Source organism: Oncorhynchus mykiss, chromosome 5, assembly GCF_013265735.2.
Source record: "Oncorhynchus mykiss isolate Arlee chromosome 5, USDA_OmykA_1.1, whole genome shotgun sequence".
Taxonomy (NCBI): Eukaryota; Metazoa; Chordata; class Actinopteri; order Salmoniformes; family Salmonidae; genus Oncorhynchus; species Oncorhynchus mykiss.
The window spans coordinates 84,115,778-84,140,067 of NC_048569.1; the positions used below are offsets into that span (position 1 = coordinate 84,115,778).

Sequence of the window (24,290 nt, forward strand, 5' to 3'; positions counted from 1 at the left end):
GGTTAGTATTATTATTATTTTTAGTCTAGGGCAGGGTCTTGAAATCTGTAACTGATTGTCGTATTGCTCAGGGATTGAGAATTAGTTGGTTATTATAGTACCTCGATGTGTGCCTAGTGTAGTCTCAATCAAATGATCCATAGCCTATACTACAGGCTATAGACTATATGAAGAGCATGCTGGGAGAAGCAAAAAGCAAAGTTATATTCCTAAGAAAATATTCTTCCTTCCCAAATCTTTTGTGCTGCTGGGATGGTGTATATAAAACTAGGCTACACTGCATTACACACCGCAATGGAAAAGCATTCCCAATCATGAGCCCTGGCCTGCCCTGCTCTTGCTGATGTAAACCTTTTTGTGCTGCCTAACCAATGACTGTGCTGTGTACGGAGGCACTTCAGGAGGTGAGTCAAAAGCTTCTTCAAACAATACAAAAAACATTTGTCAAAAGAATGAAATATCTGTGCGCGCGGACTAGGCCTACTGATGTCCTGTCCAGTTTGAGAGGGACAGCGTGAAAATGGGAAGGAGGACCGGAGGTAAGCTTGCTACTGCTATAATTTATTTTAATAAACAATATGTTTCATTGCCCATAACGAAGCTACTTATCAGAGTTATTGACCTCACAATAAGCCATATTCTAGTCATTTACATAACTGACATTACTATGAAGCGACAACTGCAGAGATGGACAGCGCATGGGTGCTTGGGAAGTAATGTTTTATTCTGTCACTATCAATTGACGTTTGACATTTCAACAGGCTACTTACTACAACATACTAACTCTAAATCAGTCAGGAGCAAGCCAGAAAGCCCAAGAAGGAACAAAAATGATTTTTTTTAGGCTATATAATTATTTCAAGGCTATAGCCTGCCATTTAAGAAATCAATTGTGAAGCATTTGTGACACTACAGTCTGGCAGAAGCGCTCAGCATTTCAACAACACAATAAATAGCCCCTCAACAACACACTTATACAGTGCCTTGAGAAAGTATTCGGCCCCCTTGAACTTTGCGACCTTTTGCCACATTTCAGGCTTCAAACATAAAGATATAAAACTGTATTTTTTTGTGAAGAATCAACAACAAGTGGGACACAGTCATGAAGTGGAACGACATTTATTGGATATTTCAAACTTTTTTAACAAATCAAAAACTGAAAAATTGGGCGTGCAAAATTATTCAGCCCCCTTAAGTTAATACTTTGTAGCGCCACCTTTTGCTGCGATTACAGCTGTAAGTCGCTTGGGGTATGTCTCTATCAGTTTTTTGCACATCGAGAGACTGACATTTTTTCCCATTCCTCCTTGCAAAACAGCTCGAGCTCAGTGAGGTTGGATGGAGAGCATTTGTGAACAGCAGTTTTCAGTTCTTTCCACAGATTCTCGATTGGATTCAGGTCTGGACTTTGACTTGGCCATTCTAACACCACCATATGTTTATTTTTGAACCATTCCATTGTAGATTTTGCTTTATGTTTTGGATCATTGTCTTGTTGGAAGACAAATCTCCGTCCCAGTCTCAGGTCTTTTGGAGACTCCGTCAGGTTGTCTTCCAGAATGGTCCTGTATTTGGCTCCATCCATCTTCCCATCAATTTTAACCATCTTCCCTGTCCCTGCTGAAGAAAAGCAGGCCCAAACCATGATGCTGCCACCACCATGTTTGACAGTGGGGATGGTGTGTTCAGGGTGATGAGCTGTGTTGCTTTTACGCCAAACATAACATTTTGCATTGTTGTCAAAAAGTTCAATTTTGGTTTCATCTGACCAGAGCACCTTCTTCCACATGTTTGGTGTGTCTCCCAGGTGGCTTGTGGCAAACTTTAAACTACACTTTTTATGGATATCTTTAAGAAATGGATTTCTTCTTGCCACTCTTCCATAAAGGCCAGATTTGTGCAATATACGACTGATTGTTGTCCTATGGACAGAGTCTCCCACCTCAGCTGTAGATCTCTGCAGTTCATCCAGAGTGATCATGGGCCTCTTGGCTGCATCTCTGATCAGTCTTCTCCTTGTATGAGCTGAAAGTTTAGAGGGACGGCCAGGTCTTGGTAGATTTGCAGTGGTCTGATACTCCTTCCATTTCAATATTATCGCTTGCACAGTGCTCCTTGGGATGTTTAAAGCTTGGGAAATCTTTTTGTATCCAAATCCGGCTTTAAACTTCTTCACAACAGTATCTCGGACCTGCCTGGTGTGTTCCTTGTTCTTCATGATGCTCTCTGCACTTTTAACGGACCTACCACTGAGACTATCACAGTGCAGGTGCATTTATACGGAGACTTGATTACACACGTGGATTGTATTTATCATCATTAGTCATTTAGGTCAACATTGGGTCATTCAGAGATCCTCACTGAACTTCTGGAGAGAGTTTGCTGCACTGAAAGTAAAGGGGCTGAATAATTTTGCACACCCAATTTTTCAGTTTTTGATTTGTTAAAAAAGTTTGAAATATCCAATAAATGTCGTTCCACTTCATGATTGTGTCCCACTTGATGTTGATTCTTCACAAAAAAATACAGTTTTATATCTTTATGTTTGAAGCCTGAAATGTGGCAAAAGGTCGCAAAGTTCAAGGGGGCCGAATACTTTCGCAAGGCACTGTACATTTCGCATTTGCCCACTATAATATTTATAGATTTTTTTAAATAGTTACTTCGAATTAAATAACAATGAAACAAAAACTGCCTTACAGTCATTATATAGTGCCGTTGAATTCACTTTTAGAAACACGAGTTTGGCCAGTCTAGCTTGAGGATAATGCGGTGAGCTATGCATGCTTAGTTTGTTCATTTAGTCTAGCAGATGCTCTTATATTCCCATGCCCTTATCACAGTCAACACAAATGTATTTTGTAACAACAATATCATGGAATAACATACATTTGAAAATTATAGTTTCCCAAATTCAAAAAAGTTACAAGTGTATGTAGCCTGATGATATGCGGCTGCTGTGTTAAAACAACACATTTATTTTTCTGGAATTCAATGATGATGCTTCAGTTGTCACGGGTTCTGTTGGGCTACATTTTTACAGTTGATAGACAACTTCAGCACTGGTCCAAACTTTGACTATCCTCTTTTTTAACAATAGCCTGTAAAAAATCTAAACGTCTCCAGTGTTGCTCTGTTGTGGTATTAAAAAATATTCTGTTGTCTACAGTCATGTGAAATTATGTAGAATTGCATGAAATGCATTCATAAAATGCTCGTTTTTCACAGACCGCAAATAAGATGATAGATTCATGCACTGCTTTTATTAAAATGGATATATTTTCACCCTACCCTTGTCCGCAGTAGTCGACGAATCCACAACTTTCTGGCTACTTTGCCATGTAATGCTTCCAAAATGAAGAACAGTTCCTAAAATTGCATATCTAAGGCTCTGGTCTGTCTTAAGAGTGAGGGTAAACATTAAGCATGTTCTCCGCTCTCCACTTTATGCTTCAATTATTATTTTGGGTATAGGGGAGGGTCACGTTTTTTTTCAAGCGTTCATGGAGGGTAGTGTAAAAAATATATTTCCCTGAAGGGAGGTCAGATTTTCTCCAGGTATTCCTCATTATAAATGATGTAGTCCCTTAAAAGGCTAAATACTTTATAAAACATGAAACATTTGACAGTCCTAAAAACAGTCATTGATTTGGTATTTATACTAAGTGAGTTTCGCAACTCTTTAGTCCAACTAAAGAGAGCTGGACCCAGAAGAGACCGGTGAGAGAAAATCAGGCCAGAGCCAGGTCAGTTCTGCAGTATGTAGTGGAATATGGGTCAAAGCTCGTTAACAGATTTTTTTTGTAATCACACTCTCTCTTATGCTCTGTTGCTCACATTTACAAAATAAAAACTAAAGTGTGGCAGTGTATAGAACCAGGAACCAGGTCAATGGGGTTTGTTAGAGAGAGCAGAACCCTCAGAGCAGTAGGGCAGGATGACCCCAATGATCAAGAACTGCCTGCCTCCTGGCTAGGTGACATCAGACAAAATTAAAGGAAACTGAACAAATGGTGTGAAAGCTCCTTCATACAATGCCTTTGTACATTTTTGAGTTTCAACCCTGACTGGCACAGGAGTCTATCTAGAAAACAAACTCTCAATAACCGGTGTTAGGCAGAAAGTAGACAGATACTTTTTAAAATTCCAATAGACATGGAATTTAGCTGATTTTCAGTGTTCCTGTATGACAAATATCTACAAACGTTTTGACTTTGGAGTCTGGCATGACAAACCTCCAGCCTGCACATCCTGAGACTAACTTCTGTCTATTTCCTGCCAACACATCGCCGCTGTTCACACAATAAACCAGAGAGGTCGCCATAAAAGGAAAAATTCCCCCAAAACCACATTCCTATGATTTACAGTGTTACATAACACTAATATTTGAGAATAATATTTCTGTGAACAAATGTTATAATAAGGTTGGTAGCAACATGTGAAAATTGTTGTGGAAATCAGTTGCAGCTCAAATCGACCACAATTCCACAATGCAATGCTCTCTCTATGGGCTGGCTGGTTGGCTGGCTCGCTAGCTACGTAGCTAACTAGCAAACAAGGCTACACACAATAATACCAAAGTCAATATCAGCATGTGAAGTAGTTAGCTGTAAAACCGCCAATCTCACCATGTTCAACCTGCTGATCGATGTTCCTCACAGAGTGGAGACTGACATTCGCAACACCACCACGCAATGCACCCTGGACTGAAGAGTCAGACAAATAGTTATACATTAGACCCTCTGTTAAATCAGACATTTCTCTAGGTAGGAATATCGCAAAAATATAATCAATGGCTCTCATTTGAGAGAAGACAAGCTCCCGCGTTATGACATCAGCCAGTATTTAAATCTGACATGTATGATAGATGTTTTGGCGATCTAAAAGGCGTATCCCTATTAACTTCCAGTGTAGTGAGAGCGGCTTAATCTTATTGCTACGTCATGCCAGACAAATTTCACCCTGCTTCAACGGCATGAAAACATGAAAGGACCCAGGGAATCGATAGAACATTGCTCAGAGATGCACAAAAATAACATAACATTCAATTGGTGAATCTTTACTTTAAGACATCTGATCAATGTTTCCCCTTACTTAACCTCTACCGCGTGCGTCCCCAACAACCGGATATTCCAGTTTTCAGGGGAAATGTAAAGAGCCTATGGATGTTTTGGACGTTAACAAGGCAACACTCCATCTTAACTCCTCCTCCACATTTACTGGATTGGTTGAACAGTGTGGAAGAGGACCTCCCCTGACAGTTTCTTTCCTTCTCGTCAAGACCAGTATGTAGGGGATCTAGTTTCAGGCGTTTATTTTACTCCTGCTACGTTAGGTTACCCCTTCCTCAACATAAATCTACCATGACCATGGAACAATAAAAGAGAAAGACTGCCTCCCTCGGCCCCTAGAAAACGGGGTCAGCGGTAGTCCAAAAAGATTCTACGGACTATGCATGGCCCCAGTTGGTTGGAATTATGCAACTTTGTAATCAGTAGCTCCCTCTATCTATCTATCCCCCTCTAACCCGTCATGCCTATCTAGGAGTAGACCAATTCTAAAGAGGGAGAATCAAACTTATTTCAGTGTTTATTAGTAAGAGAGTTTATTTAGTAGAAATCACTTTAGCATCATCAGTGGGTCAGATGGTCAGAGTCATAACAACATGGCTGAAAGTAACACAGTAACAGAGTAGGGAAATGTATGCACTCACTACTCACTGTAAGTCACTCTGGATAAGAGTGTCTGCTAAATGACTAAAATGTAAATGTAACATTCAGTGGTCCATCCATTCAGTCCTGTTTTAGATATTATGAAGCTGATATTATGAGACAGTATCAATGTTTTTACACTTGTTCATGACACCAGGGAATATTCCACACCTGAGAGGCACTTCACTGTTTTATCCATTCATCTCTCAAAGGCTGAATAGGGAGAAATTACTGTGTAGCACAGCTCTGAGACCATACAAGACATGATTCATCCTGTCCCAATTGTCAAGAGCAATTGTATTTCCATTACCAATACACACATGAAACTTAAGAGGAAAAAGGTCAGAAATCGAAGGAGGGGCATGATTCAATTAATGACATCATACAAACATATTCTGTGAGTCATAATAAATCAGTTTGAATAAATATAAAATTACACAGTTGGAGAGAGTAGACTACACCCCTATGGTATATCTCTAGTCTAATGTGTTCTGGTCCTTAATGTATTAGAAAAAGACAGAGGGGGTCAGAGAAAGAGAGGTAGATGTTGAAAACAGTATCTCTCCATCCATCATTCCATCTCTACTACCATCGTTTCCTCCTACAGTGCGTCCCCCCCTCCTCACACTACTAGTTGGATGGTGGGGGCTGCTGTTGAGCTACAGAAAATGTAGAAGTTACCCCTTAGTGCAGGTCTTGGACCAGGTTTGTTGTTGTAACCCCTAGTGGTTAAGGTTAGGATTGTGATATGAAGCACTGATCCTAGACCAGCGCTAGGGCGGTAACCTCTGCCTCACCCCAGGTTCTACCTCACAGCTTGGCTTTGCCTGGCTGGAGCTGCAGACTCTGGAGCTTCATGGCCATTCCCATGTTCCCTGTGATCTTCAGCTTGCCTTGGAAGAATGCCTGAGGATCAGAAGAGAGAGTCAGTCATTAGAACCAGAACAGAGAGAGAGGGAGAAACTTGCCCTGACAGTAAATCTCTAAGACAAAAATAATGGTGTTCCAAAAAAGGTCCAGTTGTCAGGACCACAAATACAAATTCCATTTAGACACCGTTGCCCTCGAGCACAGAAAAAAACTATACAGTGCATTCAGAAAGTATTCTGACCCCTTAACTTTTTCACATTTTGTAACGTTACATCCTTATTCTAAAACGGATCAAATAGTTTTTTCCCCCTCATCAATACACACACACACACACACACACACAATACCCCATAATGACAAAGCAAAAAAAGGTTGAGACATTTTTGCAAATGTATAAAAAAAACTGAAATATGACATTTACATAATATGACATTTACATTTGTTGAAGCACCAGTGTGATGGCGATTGCATCGTCTGTGGACCGGTTGGGGCGGTATGCAAACTGAAGTGGGTCTAGGGTGGCGGGTAAGGTCGGGGTGATATGATCTTTGACTAGCCTCTCAAAGCACTTCATGATGACAGAAGTGAGTGCTACGGGGCAGTAGTAATTTAGTTCAGTTATCTTTGCCTTCTTGGGTACAGGAACAATGGTAGCCATCTTGAAGCATGTGGGGACGACAGACTGGGATAGGGAGCGATTGAATGTGTGCGTAAACACACCAGCCAGCTGGTCTGCGCATACTCTTAGGACACGGCTAGGGAGGCCGTCTGGGCCAGCAGCCTTTCGAGGGTTAACACGTTTAAGGAGAGGCCACAGTCCTTGTTAGCGGACTGCGACGGTGGCACTATATGATCCTCAAAGCGGACAAAGGAGGTGTGTAGTTTGTCTGGAAGCGTGACGTCGGTGTCCGTGACGTGGCTGGTTATCTTTTTGCAGTCTGTGATTTCCTGGAGACCCTGCGAAATGTATCAGAAATACAGCGCAGACATTGTTAATGTTGCAAATGACTATTGTAGCTGGAAACGGCTGATTTTTACAGAGGCCCATTTTACAGAGGCCCATTATCGGCAACCATCACTCCTGTGTTCCAATGGCACGTTGTGTTAGCTAATCCAAGTTTATCATTTTAAAAGGCTAATTGATCATTAGAAAACACTTTTGCAATTATGTTACCACAGCAGAAAACGGTTGTTCTGATTTAAGAAGCAATAAAACTGGCCTTCTTTAGAGTAGTTGAGTATCTGGAGCATCAACATTTGTGGGTTCGATTACAGGCTCAAAATGGCCAGAAACAAAGGACTTTCTTCTGGAACTCGTCAGTCTATTCTTGTTCTGAGAAACTGAAGATCTTGTAAATCGATCTCGTAAATACACCCTTCACAGAACAGCGCCAACTGGCTCTAACCAGAATAGAAACAGGAGTGGGAGGACCCGGTGCTCAACTAGTCAAAAGAAGGGCAGTTTTATTGCTTCTTTAATCAGAACTACAGTTTTCAGCTATGTCGGCCTTCCGCATCGGCCCGCATCGGCCTTCCGCATCTGCGGTGGAAGGTGACCGAGCTACAGCGGTGTTTGTCAGATCATGAGACATCCTGAAAATCGGTCTTCTCACGGAAATGTCTGTAGAGTCCGAATGGTTTGGCTTACAAACTAATATGAACACAATGGAAAGATGACTCTCACAAACCCGATGGTGTTCACCCACAAGTGGCACGGGACTCGTCTGATGGTAACCCATACAAATTAATGGAAATACGGAGGTAGTTTTGTGGCAACAAAAATAAGCGGTTAAATGTGTCCAAAAAAACAAGGATATTTCCTGAGCTTTCTTATATCTCCTACAGATAGGACAGACACTTCAAAACATGATTTCTTTTAATACTGTCGTTTTTTGCTATTTATGAATGTGGTATTCAATGCATTTCTATGTGAACTTAAATACTTAAAAAATAAATATATATACACAATACCAGTCAACATTTTAGACACACTTACTCATTCAAGGGTTTTCCTTTATTTGTACTATTTTCTACATTGTAGAATAATAGTGAGGACATATAACTATCAAATAACATATGGAATCAAGTAGTAACCAAAACAAAAGAGTTAAACAAATCAAAATATATTTTATATTTGAGTGTCCTCAAAGTAGCCAACCTTTGCCTTGATGACAGCCTTTGCATTCTCTCAACCAGCTTCATGAGGTAGTTACCTGGAATGCTTTTCCAACAGTCTTGAAGGAGTACCCAGATATGCTGAGCACTTGTTGGCTGCTTTTCCTTCACTCTGCGGTCCAACTCATCCCAAACCATCTCAATTGGATTGAGGTGATTGTGGGGGCCAGGTCATCTGATGCAGCACCATCACCCTCCTTCTTGGTCAAATAGCCCTTACACAGGCTGGAGGTGTGTTTTGGTTCATTGTCCTGCTGAAAAACAAATGATAGTCTCAAATTTGGACTCATCAGACCAAAGGACATATTTTCATCGGTCTAATGTCCATTGCTTGTGTTTCTTGGCCCGAGCATGTCTCTTCTTCTTATTGGTGTCCTTTAACAGTGGTTTCTTTGCAGCAATTCGACCATGAAGGCCTGATTCACGCAGTCTCTGAAAAGTTGATGTTGAGACGTGTCTGTTACTTGAACTGTGCAGCCCAAATAAATGCTTCACAATCTAAGGTAAAGTAATGAACAATTCCTCTGCAGTAGAGGTAACTCTGGGTCTTCCTTTCCTGTGGTGGTCCTCATGAGAGCCAGTTTCATCATAGTGCTTGATGGTTTTTGCGACTGCACTTGAAGAAACTTTCAAAAGTTATTGAAATTTTCCAGATTGACTGACCTTCATGTCTTAAAGTAATGAGGGACTGTCGTTTCTCTTTACTTATTTGAGCTGTTCTTGCGATAATATGGACTTGGTCAATTACCAAATAGGGTTATCTTCTATATACCACCTCTACCTCAACACAACTGACTGGCTTAAACACATTAAGAAGGAAAGAAATTCCACAAATTAACAAGGCACACCTATTAATTGAAATGCATTCCAGGTGACTTACCGCATGAAGCTGGTTGAGAGGCCAAGAGAGTGCAACTCTGTAGTCAAGGCAAAGAGTGGCTATATTGAAGAATCTCAATTATAAAATATATTTTGGTTTGTTTAACACTTTTGGTTACTACAAGATTCCTATTGCATTATTTCATAGTTTGTCTTTACTATTATTCTACAACGTAGAAAATGGTAAAAAATAAAGAAAAACTCTGGAATGAGTAGGTGTGTCCAAACATTGACTGGTACTGTGAATGTTATACCTAAAGGGGTCCTAATATTCTAAATCAATTAGCCAAATGATCCAGGGTATGAACATTTAAAACAATTTCATATGTTAGCTCAGTAGAGATCCCCCAACCTACACAGAAAAAATATATACAGTTGAAGTCGGAAGTTTACATACACCTTAGCCAAATACATTTTAACTCAGTTTTCACAATTCCTGATATTTAATCCTGGTAAAAATTCCCTGCCTTAGGTCAGTTAGGATCACCACTTTATTTTAAGAATGTGAAATGTCAGAATAATAGTACAGAGAATTATTTCAGCTTTTATTTCTTTCATTACATTCTCAGTGGGTCAGAAGTTAAAATACACTCAATTTGTATTTGGTTGCATTGCCTTTAAATTGTTTAACTTGGGTCAAACATTTCAGGTAGGCTTCCACAAGCTTCCCACAATAAGTTGGGTGAATTTTGGCCCATTCCTCCTGACAGAGCTGGTGTAACTGAGTCAGATTTGTAGGCCTCCTTGCTCGCAGACGCTTTTATAGTTCTGCCCACAAATGTTCTATGTGTTTGAGGGCTTTGTGATGGCCACTCCAATACCTTGACTTTGCAAGTATGCTTGGGGTCATTGTCCATTTGGAAGACCCATTTGCGACCAAGCTTTAACTTCCTGACTGATGTCTTGAGATGTTGCTTCAATATATCCACATGAATTTCCCTCATCATGATGCCATCTATTTTGTGAAGTGCATCAGTCCCTCCTGCAGCAAAGCACCCAAACAACATGATGCTGCCACCCCCATGCTTCACGGTTGGGATGGTGTTCTTTGACTTGCAAGCCTTCCCCTTTTTCCTCCAAACATAATGATAGTCATTATGGCCAAACAGTTCTATTTTTGTTTCATCAGACCAGAGGACATTTCTCAAACAACTACGATCTTGGTCTCCATGTGCAGTTGCAAACCAGTCTGGCTTTTTTATGGCAGTTTTGGAGCAGTGGTTTCTTCCTTGCCGAGCGGCCTTTCAGGTTATGTCGATATAGGACTCGTTTTACTGTGGATATAGATACCTTTGTACATGTTTCCTCCAGCATCTTCACAAGGTACTTTGCTGTTGTTCTGGGATTGATTTGCACTTTTCGCACCAAAGTACCTTCACCTCTAGTAGACAGAACGCGTCTCCTTCCTGAGCGGTATGACGGCTGCGTGGTCCCATGGTGTTTATACTTGCGTACGATTGTTTGTACAGATGAACGTGGTACCTTCAGGCATTTGGAAATTGCTCCCAAGGATGAACCAGACTTGTGCAGGTCTACAATTATCTTTCTGAGGTCTTGGCTGATTTCTTTTGATTTTCCCATGATGTCAAGCAAAGAGGCACTGAGTTTTAAGGTAGGCCTTGAAATACATCCACAGGTACATCTCCAATTGACTCAAATGATGTCAATTAGCCTATCAGAAGCTTCTAAAGCCATTTAGAAACCAATTTTCCAAGCGGTTTAAAGGTACAGTCAACTTAGTGTATGTAAACTTCTGACCCACTGAAATTGTGACACAGTGAGTTAAGTGAAATAATCTGTCTGTAAACAATTGATTGAAAAATTACTTGTGTCATGCACAAAGTAGATGTCCTAACCGACTTGCCAAAACTATAGTTTGTTAACAAGAAATTTGTGGAGTGGTTGAAAAACAAGTTTTAATGACTCCAACCTAAGAGTATGTAAACTCCCGACTTCAACTGTATCTTGCACACACAATTCATCTCTCCAAACTATTCTTTGTCAAAGTGCAGCCCCTCCATTTTGTGGAAAGTAAATCCCCCTGCAGTCAACAAAGCAGGGAAATATTATTCTTGAGCTGGTTGGAAAACAACACGAATGGAAATGATTCCTGATTCTGTGTTTCACTCCAGTAGTGTGTGCTCCTGCCTGGTTTAAAGAGTTAAAGTGGAAAGATTCATGTCAGAGTGGAAAGTGGGACAGCAGGAGGAGGAGTAGGAAGAGGAGGTACAGACCAGATGGGCTTAAAGGAGGGCTGGGGACTGACTGTGTCATGTGTGGCAGTCAACAGTGGCACAGTGACTCTGTCCCCCACATTCCGCTTGTAGGATGGAAATCATGACTGAGTCTTTAAATTTGTATGAAAAGAAACTAAAGCGAGTACAGAACTCAATGGACACATGGTAACAGAAGCCTTGAAGGTGTCCTTAGTTCCAAAGACACATATCTTCTGTTATAAAAGAGGCTTTGTATAAACCGAGCATAGAAGAAGAAAGACTCATGGTCAAAACAACCTTCTGGAAAATAATAATAGAGAATAGTACTTCTAGTTATAAGGTCAACAAGTATGACGTCATTGTACAATGAAGGTCACTATGAACTGACCATACATACAGCGCAAGGCAACACAAAATAAGAGCTGAGTTTGCAAATTCCACTCAATAACACATACCTACACGCCGAGCAAATTAAAAGTAAAATAACACGGACATTAACCAGACGTTGACCGCAGCCTTACTCATATTGAACCCATTATTTTTTATTACAGAACATGTCCCAATTACCGAAACAATAAGGGTAATAGGCTCTTTTAAGTTGAGCACTTGTCAGGAGGCTAATGCCCTGTCTGTTCCTCTGGGAACACAGTAGAACAGAGGGTGTTATTTTGTGTCTGTATGCGATGACTCAACACTATTCATGTCAGCTACTACAGCGACTGATATTACTGCAACATTTAAAGAGTTGCAGTTAGTTTCAGAGTGGACTGCAAGGAATAAGTTAGTCCTAAATATTTCTAAAACTAAAAGCATTGTATTTGGGACAAAACATTCACTAAACCATAAACCTCAACTAAATCTTCTAATAAATAATGTGGAAATTGAGCAAGTTGAGATGACTAAACTGCTTAGAGTAACCATGGATTGTAAACTGTCATAGTCAAGACATATTAATTTAACAGTAGCTAAGAATGTGGAGAAGTGTGTCCATAATAAAGCGATGCTCAGCCTTCTTAACAACACTATCAACAAGGCAGGTCCTACAGGCTCTAGTTTCTACCTTCTTAACAACACTATCAACAAGGCAGGTCCTACAGGCTCTAATTTCTACCTTCTTACCAACACTATCAACAAGGCAGGTCCTACAGGCTCTAATTTCTACCTTCTTACCAACACTATCAACAAGGCAGGTCCTACAGGCTCTAGTTTCTACCTTCTTACCAACACTATCAACAAGGCAGGTCCTACAGGCTCTAATTTCTACCTTCTTAACAACACTATCAACAAGGCAGGTCCTACAGGCTCTAGTTTCTACCTTCTTAACAACACTATCAACAAGGCAGGTCCTACAGGCTCTAGTTTCTACCTTCTTAACAACACTATCAACAAGGCAGGTCCTACAGGCTCTAGTTTCTACCTTCTTAACAACACTATCAACAAGGCAGGTCCTACAGGCTCTAGTTTCTACCTTCTTACCAGCACTATCAACAAGGCAGGTCCTACAGGCTCTAGTTTCTACCTTCTTACCAACACTATCAACAAGGCAGGTCCTACAGGCTCTAGTTTCTACCTTCTTAACAACACTATCAACAAGGTAGGTCCTACAGGCTCTAGTTTCTACCTTCTTACCAACACTATCAACAAGGCAGGTCCTACAGGCTCTAGTTTCTACCTTCTTAACAACACTATCAACAAGGCAGGTCCTACAGGCTCTAGTTTCTACCTTCTTACCAACACTATCAACAAGGCAGGTCCTACAGGCCATAGTTTTGTCGCACCTGGACTACTGGTCAGTCATGTGGTCAGGTGCCACAAAAAGGGACTTAGGAAAATTGCAATTGGCTCAGAACATGGCAGCGTGGCTGGCCCTTGGATGTACACAGAGAGTCTAATAATAATATGCATGTCAATCTCTCCTGCCTGAAAGTGGAGGAGAGATTGACTTCATCACTGCTTGTATTTATGAGAGGTATTGACATGTTGAACGTACCGAGCTGTCTGTTTAAACTACTGGCGCACAGCTCGGACACCCATGCATACCCCACAAGAGGTCTCTTCACAGTCCGCAACTCGATGACAGACTATGGGAGTTCTATGCACAGTACTATATAGAGCCATGACTACATGGAACTCTATTCCACATCAAGTAATTGATGCAATCAGTAAAATTTGATTTAAAAAAAAAACAGATTAAAAAAAATACACCTTATGGAACAGCAGGGACTGTGAAGCAACACAAACATAGGCACAGACATATGCATACACACACGATAACATACACACACATGGATTTTGTACTGTAGATATGTGGTAGTGGTGGAGTAGGGGCCTGAGGGCACACAGGGTGTTGTGAAATCTGAGAATGTAATGATTTAAAAAATTGTATAAACTGCCTTAATTTTGCTGGACCCCTGGAAGAGTAGCTGCTGCCTTGGCAGGAACTAATGGGGATCCATAATAAACCCCAGGAAGAGTAGCTGCTGCCTTGACAGGAACTAATGGGGATCCATAATAAACCCCAGGAAGAGTAGCTGCTGCCTTGACAGGAACTAATGGGGATCCATAATAAACCCCAGGAAGAGTAGCTGCTGCCTTGACAGGAACTAATGGGGATCCATAATAAACCCCAGGAAGAGTAGCTGCTGCCTTGGCAGGAACTAATGGGGATCCATAATAAACCCCAGGAAGAGTAGCTGCTGCCTTGACAGGAACTAATGGGGATCCATAATAAACCCCAGGAAGAGTAGCTGCTGCCTTGACAGGAACTAATGGGGAGCCATAATAAACCCCAGGAAGAGTAGCTGCTGCCTTGACAGGAACTAATGGGGATCCATAATAAACCCCAGGAAGAGTAGCTGCTGCTTTGGCAGGAACTAATGGGGAGCCATAATAAATACAAATACCTTTGCGTTTCCCCCCCAGGTCCCTTTAATGGATGGACAAACAGGTGTGCATGGGGGCCAAGGAAGAAGGAAGCCACTTCTAAAGGAGCCATGAAGACTTAACCTGTTCCCAGATCTGTTTCTGCTGTCCGGCCAAGTCCTATATATGGTGGTTGTCATGACAAACAGCACAAACGGGTCTGGGACCAGGATAATAAAGATCTGCTGGGCCCCATAGCAAGAGTCTAGACTGTGTCGATGAAGTCAGTAAATCAGTGAAGCTTGTTACCTAGCATACCTTATTTCACAATTAACCATTGACTGACCTATGGTGGACTCAGAGTACACGAGAGAAGAAAAGCAACATTTCAGCACAATCATCCTAAATTGTCATAAGAAATGACATGGTGTTTTTGGTCTAACAGTAACCTGACATTATCTATGCTATTATAGTCGGTTTGCTGTGTAGAAAACTAATTAATCATGAAGTGCTCTTAAGAGACACCACACCATTCTGAGAAGTGGCAGAACGTCCCTCCGCTGCTCACCAGCAGCACTACACCCTTATTTATAATGGTTGAATGACTTCGGGAGTTTCCCGTTACCACAGCTCTACAAACTAAATGGTGCATTCAGTTGACAACCATTTTTTTCTTTTTTTACACCATCGCAGCAGAGCAAAAGTTTCGGGGCTGACCCAAAATCATTTGGGCTAAAGCCCCAAAAGTCAGGTCCTGGTGACGTCCATGCGCAAGGTTATAACCATGAGACTGACTGAAATACAGAGTATTAACTCCCTCAAATCAAGGCCAATACTTACTGTCTGTGGGTTCATTTTCCCCGTCATCAAGGCCAGCAGGTCTGCATCTGACATGGAAATGGTGCAGTCTGCTTTCTTTGCTAGAAAGGGGTCGAAGGAGAGGAAGGGTAGATGAAGGATGAGAGAATTACAGCGAGAGAGAAAAAAAATACTTGTTTATTGATCATAAAATACTGTAAATTGAAAACCACAAAAATCATGATACAGCCTGTGAAAATACAACTAGATATTTCCCCTCCACACGTTTCTTTGTGAATTCAGCTAATTTACATTCTCACTCTCAATGTGGACCAAACCGCTAATTCTGACCTGTCGTTGTGGATGCGGCCCTTGCTGTTCTTACCTGTGTCATTGTGAACGCAACCCTTGCCATTCTTCACATCCACTATCCAGGTCGCTTCCTGACCATCCGGACCATCCTTCACCTTAAAGGAAAACACCCCTCCAATCTTCTTCACAAATGACTCCCCATCCTACAGAGAAATACAAGGTAGTCATAACAATTAGGATAATAAGTACTGTGTTCATCAATAACAAAAGCTGTTTATATCGATCGTCATGTCCAAAGACGAAGGACACACAAAAAAAATCTTATTCACCTAAACAAAACATTTCACATCCAGTTAAACTATCTTTTTTAGCCATGTGCTTTATAAAATCAATAAAATAACAAATAATTCACTGAAACCACACTGAAAACACAGACACTGAAAACACAGACATGCTACTCTTACATTAACGATCAATTAGGCTACTGGACAACTATTTTCTGAACATGTTTAACAAGGATTTTTTTTTCCTGTAATATTGTATTACTCTGTGGATAATCAGATACATAGCAGTGGAATAACATAATGCCAAAACACAGAGAGAGATTCTAATGGGAACCAGAGAGCACCGCACCACTGCTGCCAGACAGACTTACACAAGGATGGAAAATCTAAAAGTAGGACAACAGAGGAAAACCTCCTTGAGTGGAGATGATGTCACACATCCAGAGTCAAGAGTTGCAGACTAGTTTAGTTACATTTAATCCTGTCTATATACAGTACTAGTCAAAAGTTGACACACCTACTCATTCAAGGGTTCTTTATTTTTACTATTTTCTACATTGTAGAACAATAGTAAATACATCAAAACTATGAAATAACACATATGGAATCATGCAGTAACAAAAAAAAAAAAAAAGTGTATTTTTATATTTTTCAAAGTAGCCACCATTTCCTTGATGACAGCTTTGCCCTCTCTTGGCTTTCTCTCAACCAGCACATGGAATGCATTTCAATTATGCATTTCAATTATATTATTAACTGTTAAAGGACACCAATAGGAAGAAGAGACTGGTTTGGGCCAAGAAACACGAGCAATGGATATTAGACCGGTGAAAATCAGTCCTTTGGTCTGATGAGTCGAAATGTGAGATTTTTGGATACAACACGTGTCTTTGTGAGACGCAGAGTAGGTGAACAGATGATCTCTGCATGTATGGTTCCCACCGTGAAGCATGAAGGAGGAGGTGTGATGGTTCTGGTGTCTGTGATTTATTTAGAATTCAAGGCAATCTTAACCAGCATGGCTACCACAGCATTCTGCAGCGATACGCCATCCCATCTGGTTTGCAATTAGTGGGACAATCATTTGTTTTTCAACAGGACAACGACCCAAAACACACATCCAGGCTGTGTAAAGGCTATTTGACCAAGGAGGGTGATGGATCAGATGACTTGGCCTCCACAATCACCTGACCCAATTGAGATGGTTTGGGATGAGTTGGACCGCAGAGTGAAGGAAAAGCAGCCAACAAGTGCTCAGCATATGTGGGTACTCCTTCAAGACTGTTGGAAAAGCATTCCAGATGACTACCTCATGAAGCTGGTTGAGAGAATGCAAAGCTGTTATCAAGGCAAAGGGGTGGCTACTTTGAAGAATCTCAAATATAAAATATATTTTGATTTGTTTAACACTTTTTTTGGTTACTACTTGATTCCATGTGTATAAGTAGGTGTGTCCAAACCTTTGACTGGTACTCTATGTGTAATAGACATCTAGTCGTGTATTTTGGACCTAACAGACTGTTCACTGCTGGCTAGGCTGAGTTAAGGCGAGAGAGAGAAAGAGAAAAGTGAAAGAGTGACAGAGGGAGAGAGAGTTATGTCATCATCCAGCTTGTGATGTTTATAGTAGTGAGGTCAGATGCAGAGCAGCTGCAAATGAACACACAACTTTAGAGTGCAGAACCATTTATCTGATTGATTCAAACAGCATAACAACTTATATCATGAGCTAGATTTCCATCCAATTGGTGACAGATTGAGAGTATTCTAAAATACACAAAAAAAAACTGCATTTTCCCACCAGAGATTTGTTTCCATCAAATGTACTTGTTGCAGATGAGACTGTGCTTGATGATGTAGTGCACATAAAAATACCTTTTGTGAGAAAATTCCCATGTACTGAATAAAAAAATACTAGTTCAAATGGGTTTCCATCACATTTTCAACTCTGTTGCGTTTTATAGCAAGTGTGCCCACTCCGGTATCCGCACATGCGCTCTAGCCAAGAGCACTGTTGGCTAGAGCGCAAGTATAACATCCATGATGAGATTATTATGGACAAAAGAGAAATATTATTTTGTCATATGGCAGCCAAGCATCGAAGATCATGTCACCAGAATAAGACCCTCGATATTTATTGGAAAGGAGCATCAAGCTCATTGCCTTGCACTTTCACCACCCTGTGAAGTTCATCATAACTTATTTCATATGTAGCCTAATAAACTGCATGCTTTCCCGATGAGTGGTAGTGGGAAGACCACACAACATGTCATCACGTGACTTCAAGTTTAGTTCGGTAGGGTTTTATATCAATATTTGCACATAAACGCATTTCTCACATAATTAATTGCACCGACAGAAAAATATCCCACCGTGTCTAGCGTATTGTGTTTTGTCAACATCAGGCCTGTCATGACATTTTTTTTATCCGACATGGATGGAAACCTGGTTATTGTATGACGAGGGGAAACGCCTGTTTCCGGGAATGAATCCAAGTGTGCTACAGTCAAAGTCGAAAGAGTCTATAAGAACGGAAATGGTTAATCTTCTTCATGTAGGATCAATAGGTCATTTTCAATGTAACGTCACAATAAGGTGTAGCGTGTTCGATTTGCCCGCTTGTGAGCAAGGAGACCCACAGCTCTGCTTAAACCATTGACAACTGAGTGCCGTTTTCAAGGAACTTAAATACATTTTAACTATTTGGTTGTAATATCATCACCTCTTAAAGAGCATGGCCAGACCTACACATTTCTGATTATTCTATGCAAATCAATGGCGCACATTTAGATCATCAGTTATACAGCAAGTAACTGCATGTCTTTCATGATCAGATATGTGAGGGTAGCCTTATGATATCTCTCAATATTGGCCACCATTAATTGTATATATAAAAAAAAAAAAAAATACACTTTATTTAAACATTGAGTCACCATTGAGACCAGGGTCTCTTTCTGCTGCAATCTGGTAAATTGTGTCACCATAATGAAGAACTGGCAGGAATGCTGGCTGTACAATCTGCTTCCTGCAATTTAAGGAGTCAAGATCCATTTCTAAAAAAGAAGCCCCCTTTAAATCTTATCTTGCTAACTAGCTCATCCATATGTTTTTAAACATTATCTTTGTCAATCCAAATGCCCAGATATTTTTAGGTGGGAACCTGATCAATGGGAGAACCATCCAATGAATAAATATGTAGTCCATCTGAAACAATTAGCGATAGAAAATAAAAGTAAATAAATAAAACACCTGACAACTATGAGTGGTTTAGGTTAATTTCTCATCTTTTGTAGGCTCTGCCTGTTTTACAGCAGAAGGGAGCATTTGCCGTGGTACTGTTAGCGGATAATCTTTTCCTTTGCAATCTTCTGTAATCTCTGATGACGCAAGCTAAATGATGTTTGCTTAACTAGCTACAGTGCCTTGCGAAAGTATTCGGCCCCCTTGAACTTTGCGACCTTTTGCCACATTTCAGGCTTCAAACATAAAGATATAAAACTGTCTTTTTTTGTGAAGAATCAACATCAAGTGGGACACAATCATGAAGTGGAACGACATTTATTGGATATTTCAAACTTTTTTAACAAATCAAAAACTGAAAAATTGGGCGTGCAAAATTATTCAGCCCCTTTACTTTCAGTGCAGCAAACTCTCTCCAGAAGTTCAGTGAGGATCTCTGAATGATCCAATGTTGACCTAAATGACTAATGATGATAAATACAATCCACCTGTGTGTAATCAAGTCTCCGTATAAATGCACCTGCACTGTGATAGTCTCAGAGGTCCGTTAAAAGCGCAGAGAGCATCATGAAGAACAAGGAACACACCAGGCAGGTCCGAGATACTGTTGTGAAGAAGTTTAAAGCCGGATTTGGATACAAAAAGATTTCCCAAGCTTTAAACATCCCAAGGAGCACTGTGCAAGCGATAATATTGAAATGGAAGGAGTATCAGACCACTGCAAATCTACCAAGACCTGGCCGTCCCTCTAAACTTTCAGCTCATACAAGGAGAAGACTAATGAGAGATTCAGCCAAGAGGCCCATGATCACTCTGGATGAACTGCAGAGATCTACAGCTGAGGTGGGAGACTCTGTCCATAGGACAACAATCAGTCGTATATTGCACAAATCAGGCCTTTATGGAAGAGTGGCAAGAAGAAAGCCATTTCTTAAAGATATCCATAAAAAGTGTCGTTTAAAGTTTGCCACAAGCCACCTGGGGGAGACACCAAACATGTGGAAGAAGGTGCTCTGGTCAGATGAAACCAAAATTGAACTTTTTGGCAACAATGCAAAACGTTATGTTTGGTGTAAAAGCAACACAGCTGAACACACCATCCCCACTGTCAAACATGGTGGTGGCAGCATCATGGTTTGGGCCTGCTTTTCTTCAGCAGGGACAGGGAAGATGGTTAAAATTGATGGGAAGATGGATGGAGCCAAATACAGGACCATTCTGGAAGAAAACCTGATGGAGTCTGCAAAAGACCTGAGACTGGGACGGAGATTTGTCTTCCAACAAGACAATGATCCAAAACATAAAGCAAAATCTACAATAGAATGGTTCAAAAATAAACATATCCAGGTGTTAGAATGGCCAAGTCAAAGTCCAGACCTGAATCCAATCGAGAATCTGTGGAAAGAACTGAAAACTGCTGTTCACAAATGCTCTCCATCCAACCTCACTGAGCTCGAGCTGTTTTGCAAGGAGGAATGGGAAAAAAATTTCAGTCTCTCGATGTGCAAAACTGATAGACATACCCCAAGCGACTTACAGCTGTAATCTCAGCAAAAGGTGGCACTACAAAGTATTAACTTAAGGGGGCTGAATAATTTTGCACGCCCAATTTCAGTTTTTGATTTGTTAAAAAAGTTTGAAATATCCAATAAATGTCGTTCCACTTCATGATTGTGTCCCACTTGTTGTTGATTCTTCACAAAAAAATACAGTTTTATATCTTGATGTTTGAAACCTGAAATGTGGCAAAAGGTCGCAAAGTTCAAGGGGGCCGAATACTTTCGCAAGGCACTGTACATGTCAAATGGATAGGTACCTTCACATATGTGAAATGACATGATTATTGATGTTTACTAATCATGAAAAGCATGTATACTGAACAAAAACAAACTCAACATCCAACAATTTCAAATACTTTAAGTTACGGTTCATAGAAGGAATTAATTCAATTGAAATAAATTAATTTGGCCCTAATCTTTGGATTTCACATGACTGGGATGGGGCACAGCCATGGGTGGGCCTGGGAAAGCATAGGCCAACCCACTTGGGACCAGGTTTACTCACTGGGGAGCCAGGCAGAATTTTTTTTTTTTTTTACAGACAGAAATACTCCTCAGCACTGCTTCTTCTCAGACGATCCCACAGGTGAATTAGACGGATGTGGAGGTCCTGGGCTAGAGCGGTTACACGTGGTCTGCGGTTGTGAGGCAGGTTGAATGTACTGCCAAATTCTTTAAAATTACATATAGCTGGGGGTCTACTTGCCCGCCAGCAGCCAAATCGAACGTATTGTAATGTTTTATTGAAAACAACCTAAAAAATGAACCCTCATTCTATGGCTGTACTGTGGAGGAAATGGTCAGAGGTCACAATATTTTTGTGACCTTTTCTGTGAAAATGATCAAAAAAAGAGGTCTAAGCATTTTCATGTGAAAACGGGATGTGGGTTTGTAGTGTAAACTGCAATACATGACACCTGAAACAGATAGTACACAGTAATGAATGAAGATACCTCCTCCAGCTTCTTGTTGATCTCCTGGAAGACTGCATGGGCCTTGAAGCCCTCCAGGGTACGCTCTGCATTGGTGTTAACTGACTGGATCCTCTGAGAGCTGAGACACACACAGAGAAACCACAAACAATTGACAGCATAACAGGAGGCATGCCATACATAGCCTGTGAGGCACAACTATAACAAAACCATTAGGATTATTCAGCAGGAGAAAAGAGAACTAGCATGGTAGTCTTAAACACGACGCTAGGCAACAGACTAATAGGATGGGGCTATATTACACAGGCGTACTAAGAGTCCTCATAAGGCTCTTGCCTCGGTCACAATATGATGGCGTTGTCTTTCAACTAGTCTAATTATCAGTGAGCGCAGTTAAAATGCAGAGAGCAGAAAACATGTCTGATTTAAATTGTAGAAAGGGGTTGGCTCTGATTTGATTACATACTTAGACTTATCTAAAGCTTTAGACATCTAAATGCAATTTGATGAACGTAATGATAGGGCGTTCAAATTAATAACCTGCAAGCAAATGGATAAATTAAGATGTATTATATTCCTATTGAATCCACGTCAGGTTGGCAAGTTTTTTTTTTTTTTTTATCTCGGGCGGTGTCATTGTAAGTATTGCACAAGTCAGGTGTTAGCACAGCAGTAAATTAGCTGCTAACAGTAATGTCATTGTTTTGAATAAGCTAGCTATCAAGCTAACTTTACACCTTGCATTTCACAAGGCTGACCCGAACCAGATGAATAATTCGAGGTAACGAGTGGCAATTAAAGGGCTGTGATAATTTTACTAACCCCAAGTATCTCACCTTACAACCTGCGATTCGCGCATTTTGTTATGTGAAACAACCATTGTTCAGAGGCCGACACAGCTGGTGTGCAACTCTGCCTGCTGTTGCGAACATAGAGATAGATAGAGGACTCCTTTTTGTTTCTGATCTTCTAGCGTCTGTGAAATCATTGCCTCAATGGCGCTGGCAATCTCCATTTTAAAGTAGTATATTTTCTTCTTCACGATTAGCTGATCCCTCCTGATGACCCCACCAAGAGGGAATGAAGTTGAAAGACTCACCCGGTTAACTACATTAAAATGGTGGAAGCCCTCAATGGCGCTGCCCGTACTCAAACGTCTTTTGGCCACTAGAGGCCTCTACAATTCTCTATGGTTGTGAAACCACTTTATAGCTAGCTACCCGAAATTCCTTTTTTATGCTACTCCGCAAGACCCTACATGACGATAGCAGAAAGGGTGATGATTTGATCTTTAGTGCAGCACTCTACAGTTCTTGGAGGCGAAGATTTTTTTTATCCACAATTTCAAAAGTTGGGCTATTCAAATCACACATGTTCAATATTATTCTGGCGTAAACCCCTCATTTAACCAATGATAAGCCTTGCTATGTTTAAGATAGATGCATTATTTATTTCACTGTTGTGATGTGTCTGAACAACGAATGTATATTGTATCTGAATGTGTGCTTATTACAAAAGGCACCGATTTTTGTTTTATTTAACCTTTATTTAATCAAGGAGTCACATTGAGATTAAAACTCTATTTCACAAGAGAGCCCTGTACACATTACAAAAAAAACAGACTATTAAAACATACACGTGTGTATAAAACAATAATTCAGCACAATAAACAAAAATAAACATTTAATAAAAGCAATCACATTCAATTACATAAAGATCCTCAATCAATCATTTTAACTGACTGAGTGGCACCAGCACATCCAACTGCAGTGAACTCTGCAGATTGTTCCACAAATCAGGGTCAAAAAACAAAACGCAGATTTTCCCAAATCTCTAGTGTTATCCATTCCTATGAACGGGTTTGGTAACTTGTGATTCTTATCTTAATTAATGATGTTACATATAGAGGGAATTTCTGTCAGATTGCTTTGTAAATAAATAAAAGAGAATGCGGCTCTCTTCTTACAGACAGAGAGGTCCATCCCACATTTTTATACAGACTGCAATGAGTCCTAAAATTGTCCCCTGTGATAAAACGTATTGCTGGATGGTAGACTGTGTCCAAGGGTTTTAAAACAGAGGTTGCCGCATGCATGTAAGCAATATCACCAAAATCCAATACAGGGAGAAGTTTTGTTTGAACAATCTTTCTCCTATTTGTAATACTAAGGCATGATTTATTTCTATATAAAAAACAATCTTGGATCTTAGCTTCTTAGTCAGATTTTTTATGTGTTACGAAGGATAACTTGGCATCAGTCCAGACACCCAGGTACTTATATTGGGAAACAAGCTCAATTTGGGCTACATTTATAGCGCAAATATGCAGGTAATCAGGGTCAACATTTTGTGACCTAGAGAACAGCATGAGCTTGGTTGACTTGTATTTAACACTCATTTATTATTATTATTATTTATTATTATTGAATCAAATTCATGCTGAAGTTCACGA

At 40.4% G+C, this 24,290-nt stretch overlaps 2 protein-coding genes across 2 annotated transcripts in view; both read right to left on the bottom strand.

Moving 5' to 3' along the window:
- The window catches only part of podn (podocan), a 54,170-nt gene extending 49,604 nt beyond the window's left edge, over positions 1-4,566 (bottom strand). The window contains exon 1 of the mRNA XM_036978572.1: positions 3,292-4,566. The gene's annotated coding sequence lies outside the window, so the exon portion shown is untranslated. The remainder of the gene's footprint in view (positions 1-3,291) is intronic.
- Positions 4,567-5,571: 1,005 nt separating this feature from the next.
- Positions 5,572-23,051, bottom strand: scp2b (sterol carrier protein 2b). The gene is made up of 5 exons (XM_021604549.2): positions 22,675-23,051; positions 21,860-21,959; positions 15,897-16,026; positions 15,554-15,633; positions 5,572-6,617 (listed from the first exon to the last, which is right to left on the bottom strand). The coding sequence occupies exons 1-5, from the start codon at positions 22,716-22,718 to the stop codon at positions 6,522-6,524; spliced, it is 450 nt and encodes a 149-aa protein (XP_021460224.1). The 5' UTR covers positions 22,719-23,051; the 3' UTR covers positions 5,572-6,521.
- Positions 23,052-24,290: the final 1,239 nt, after the last annotated feature.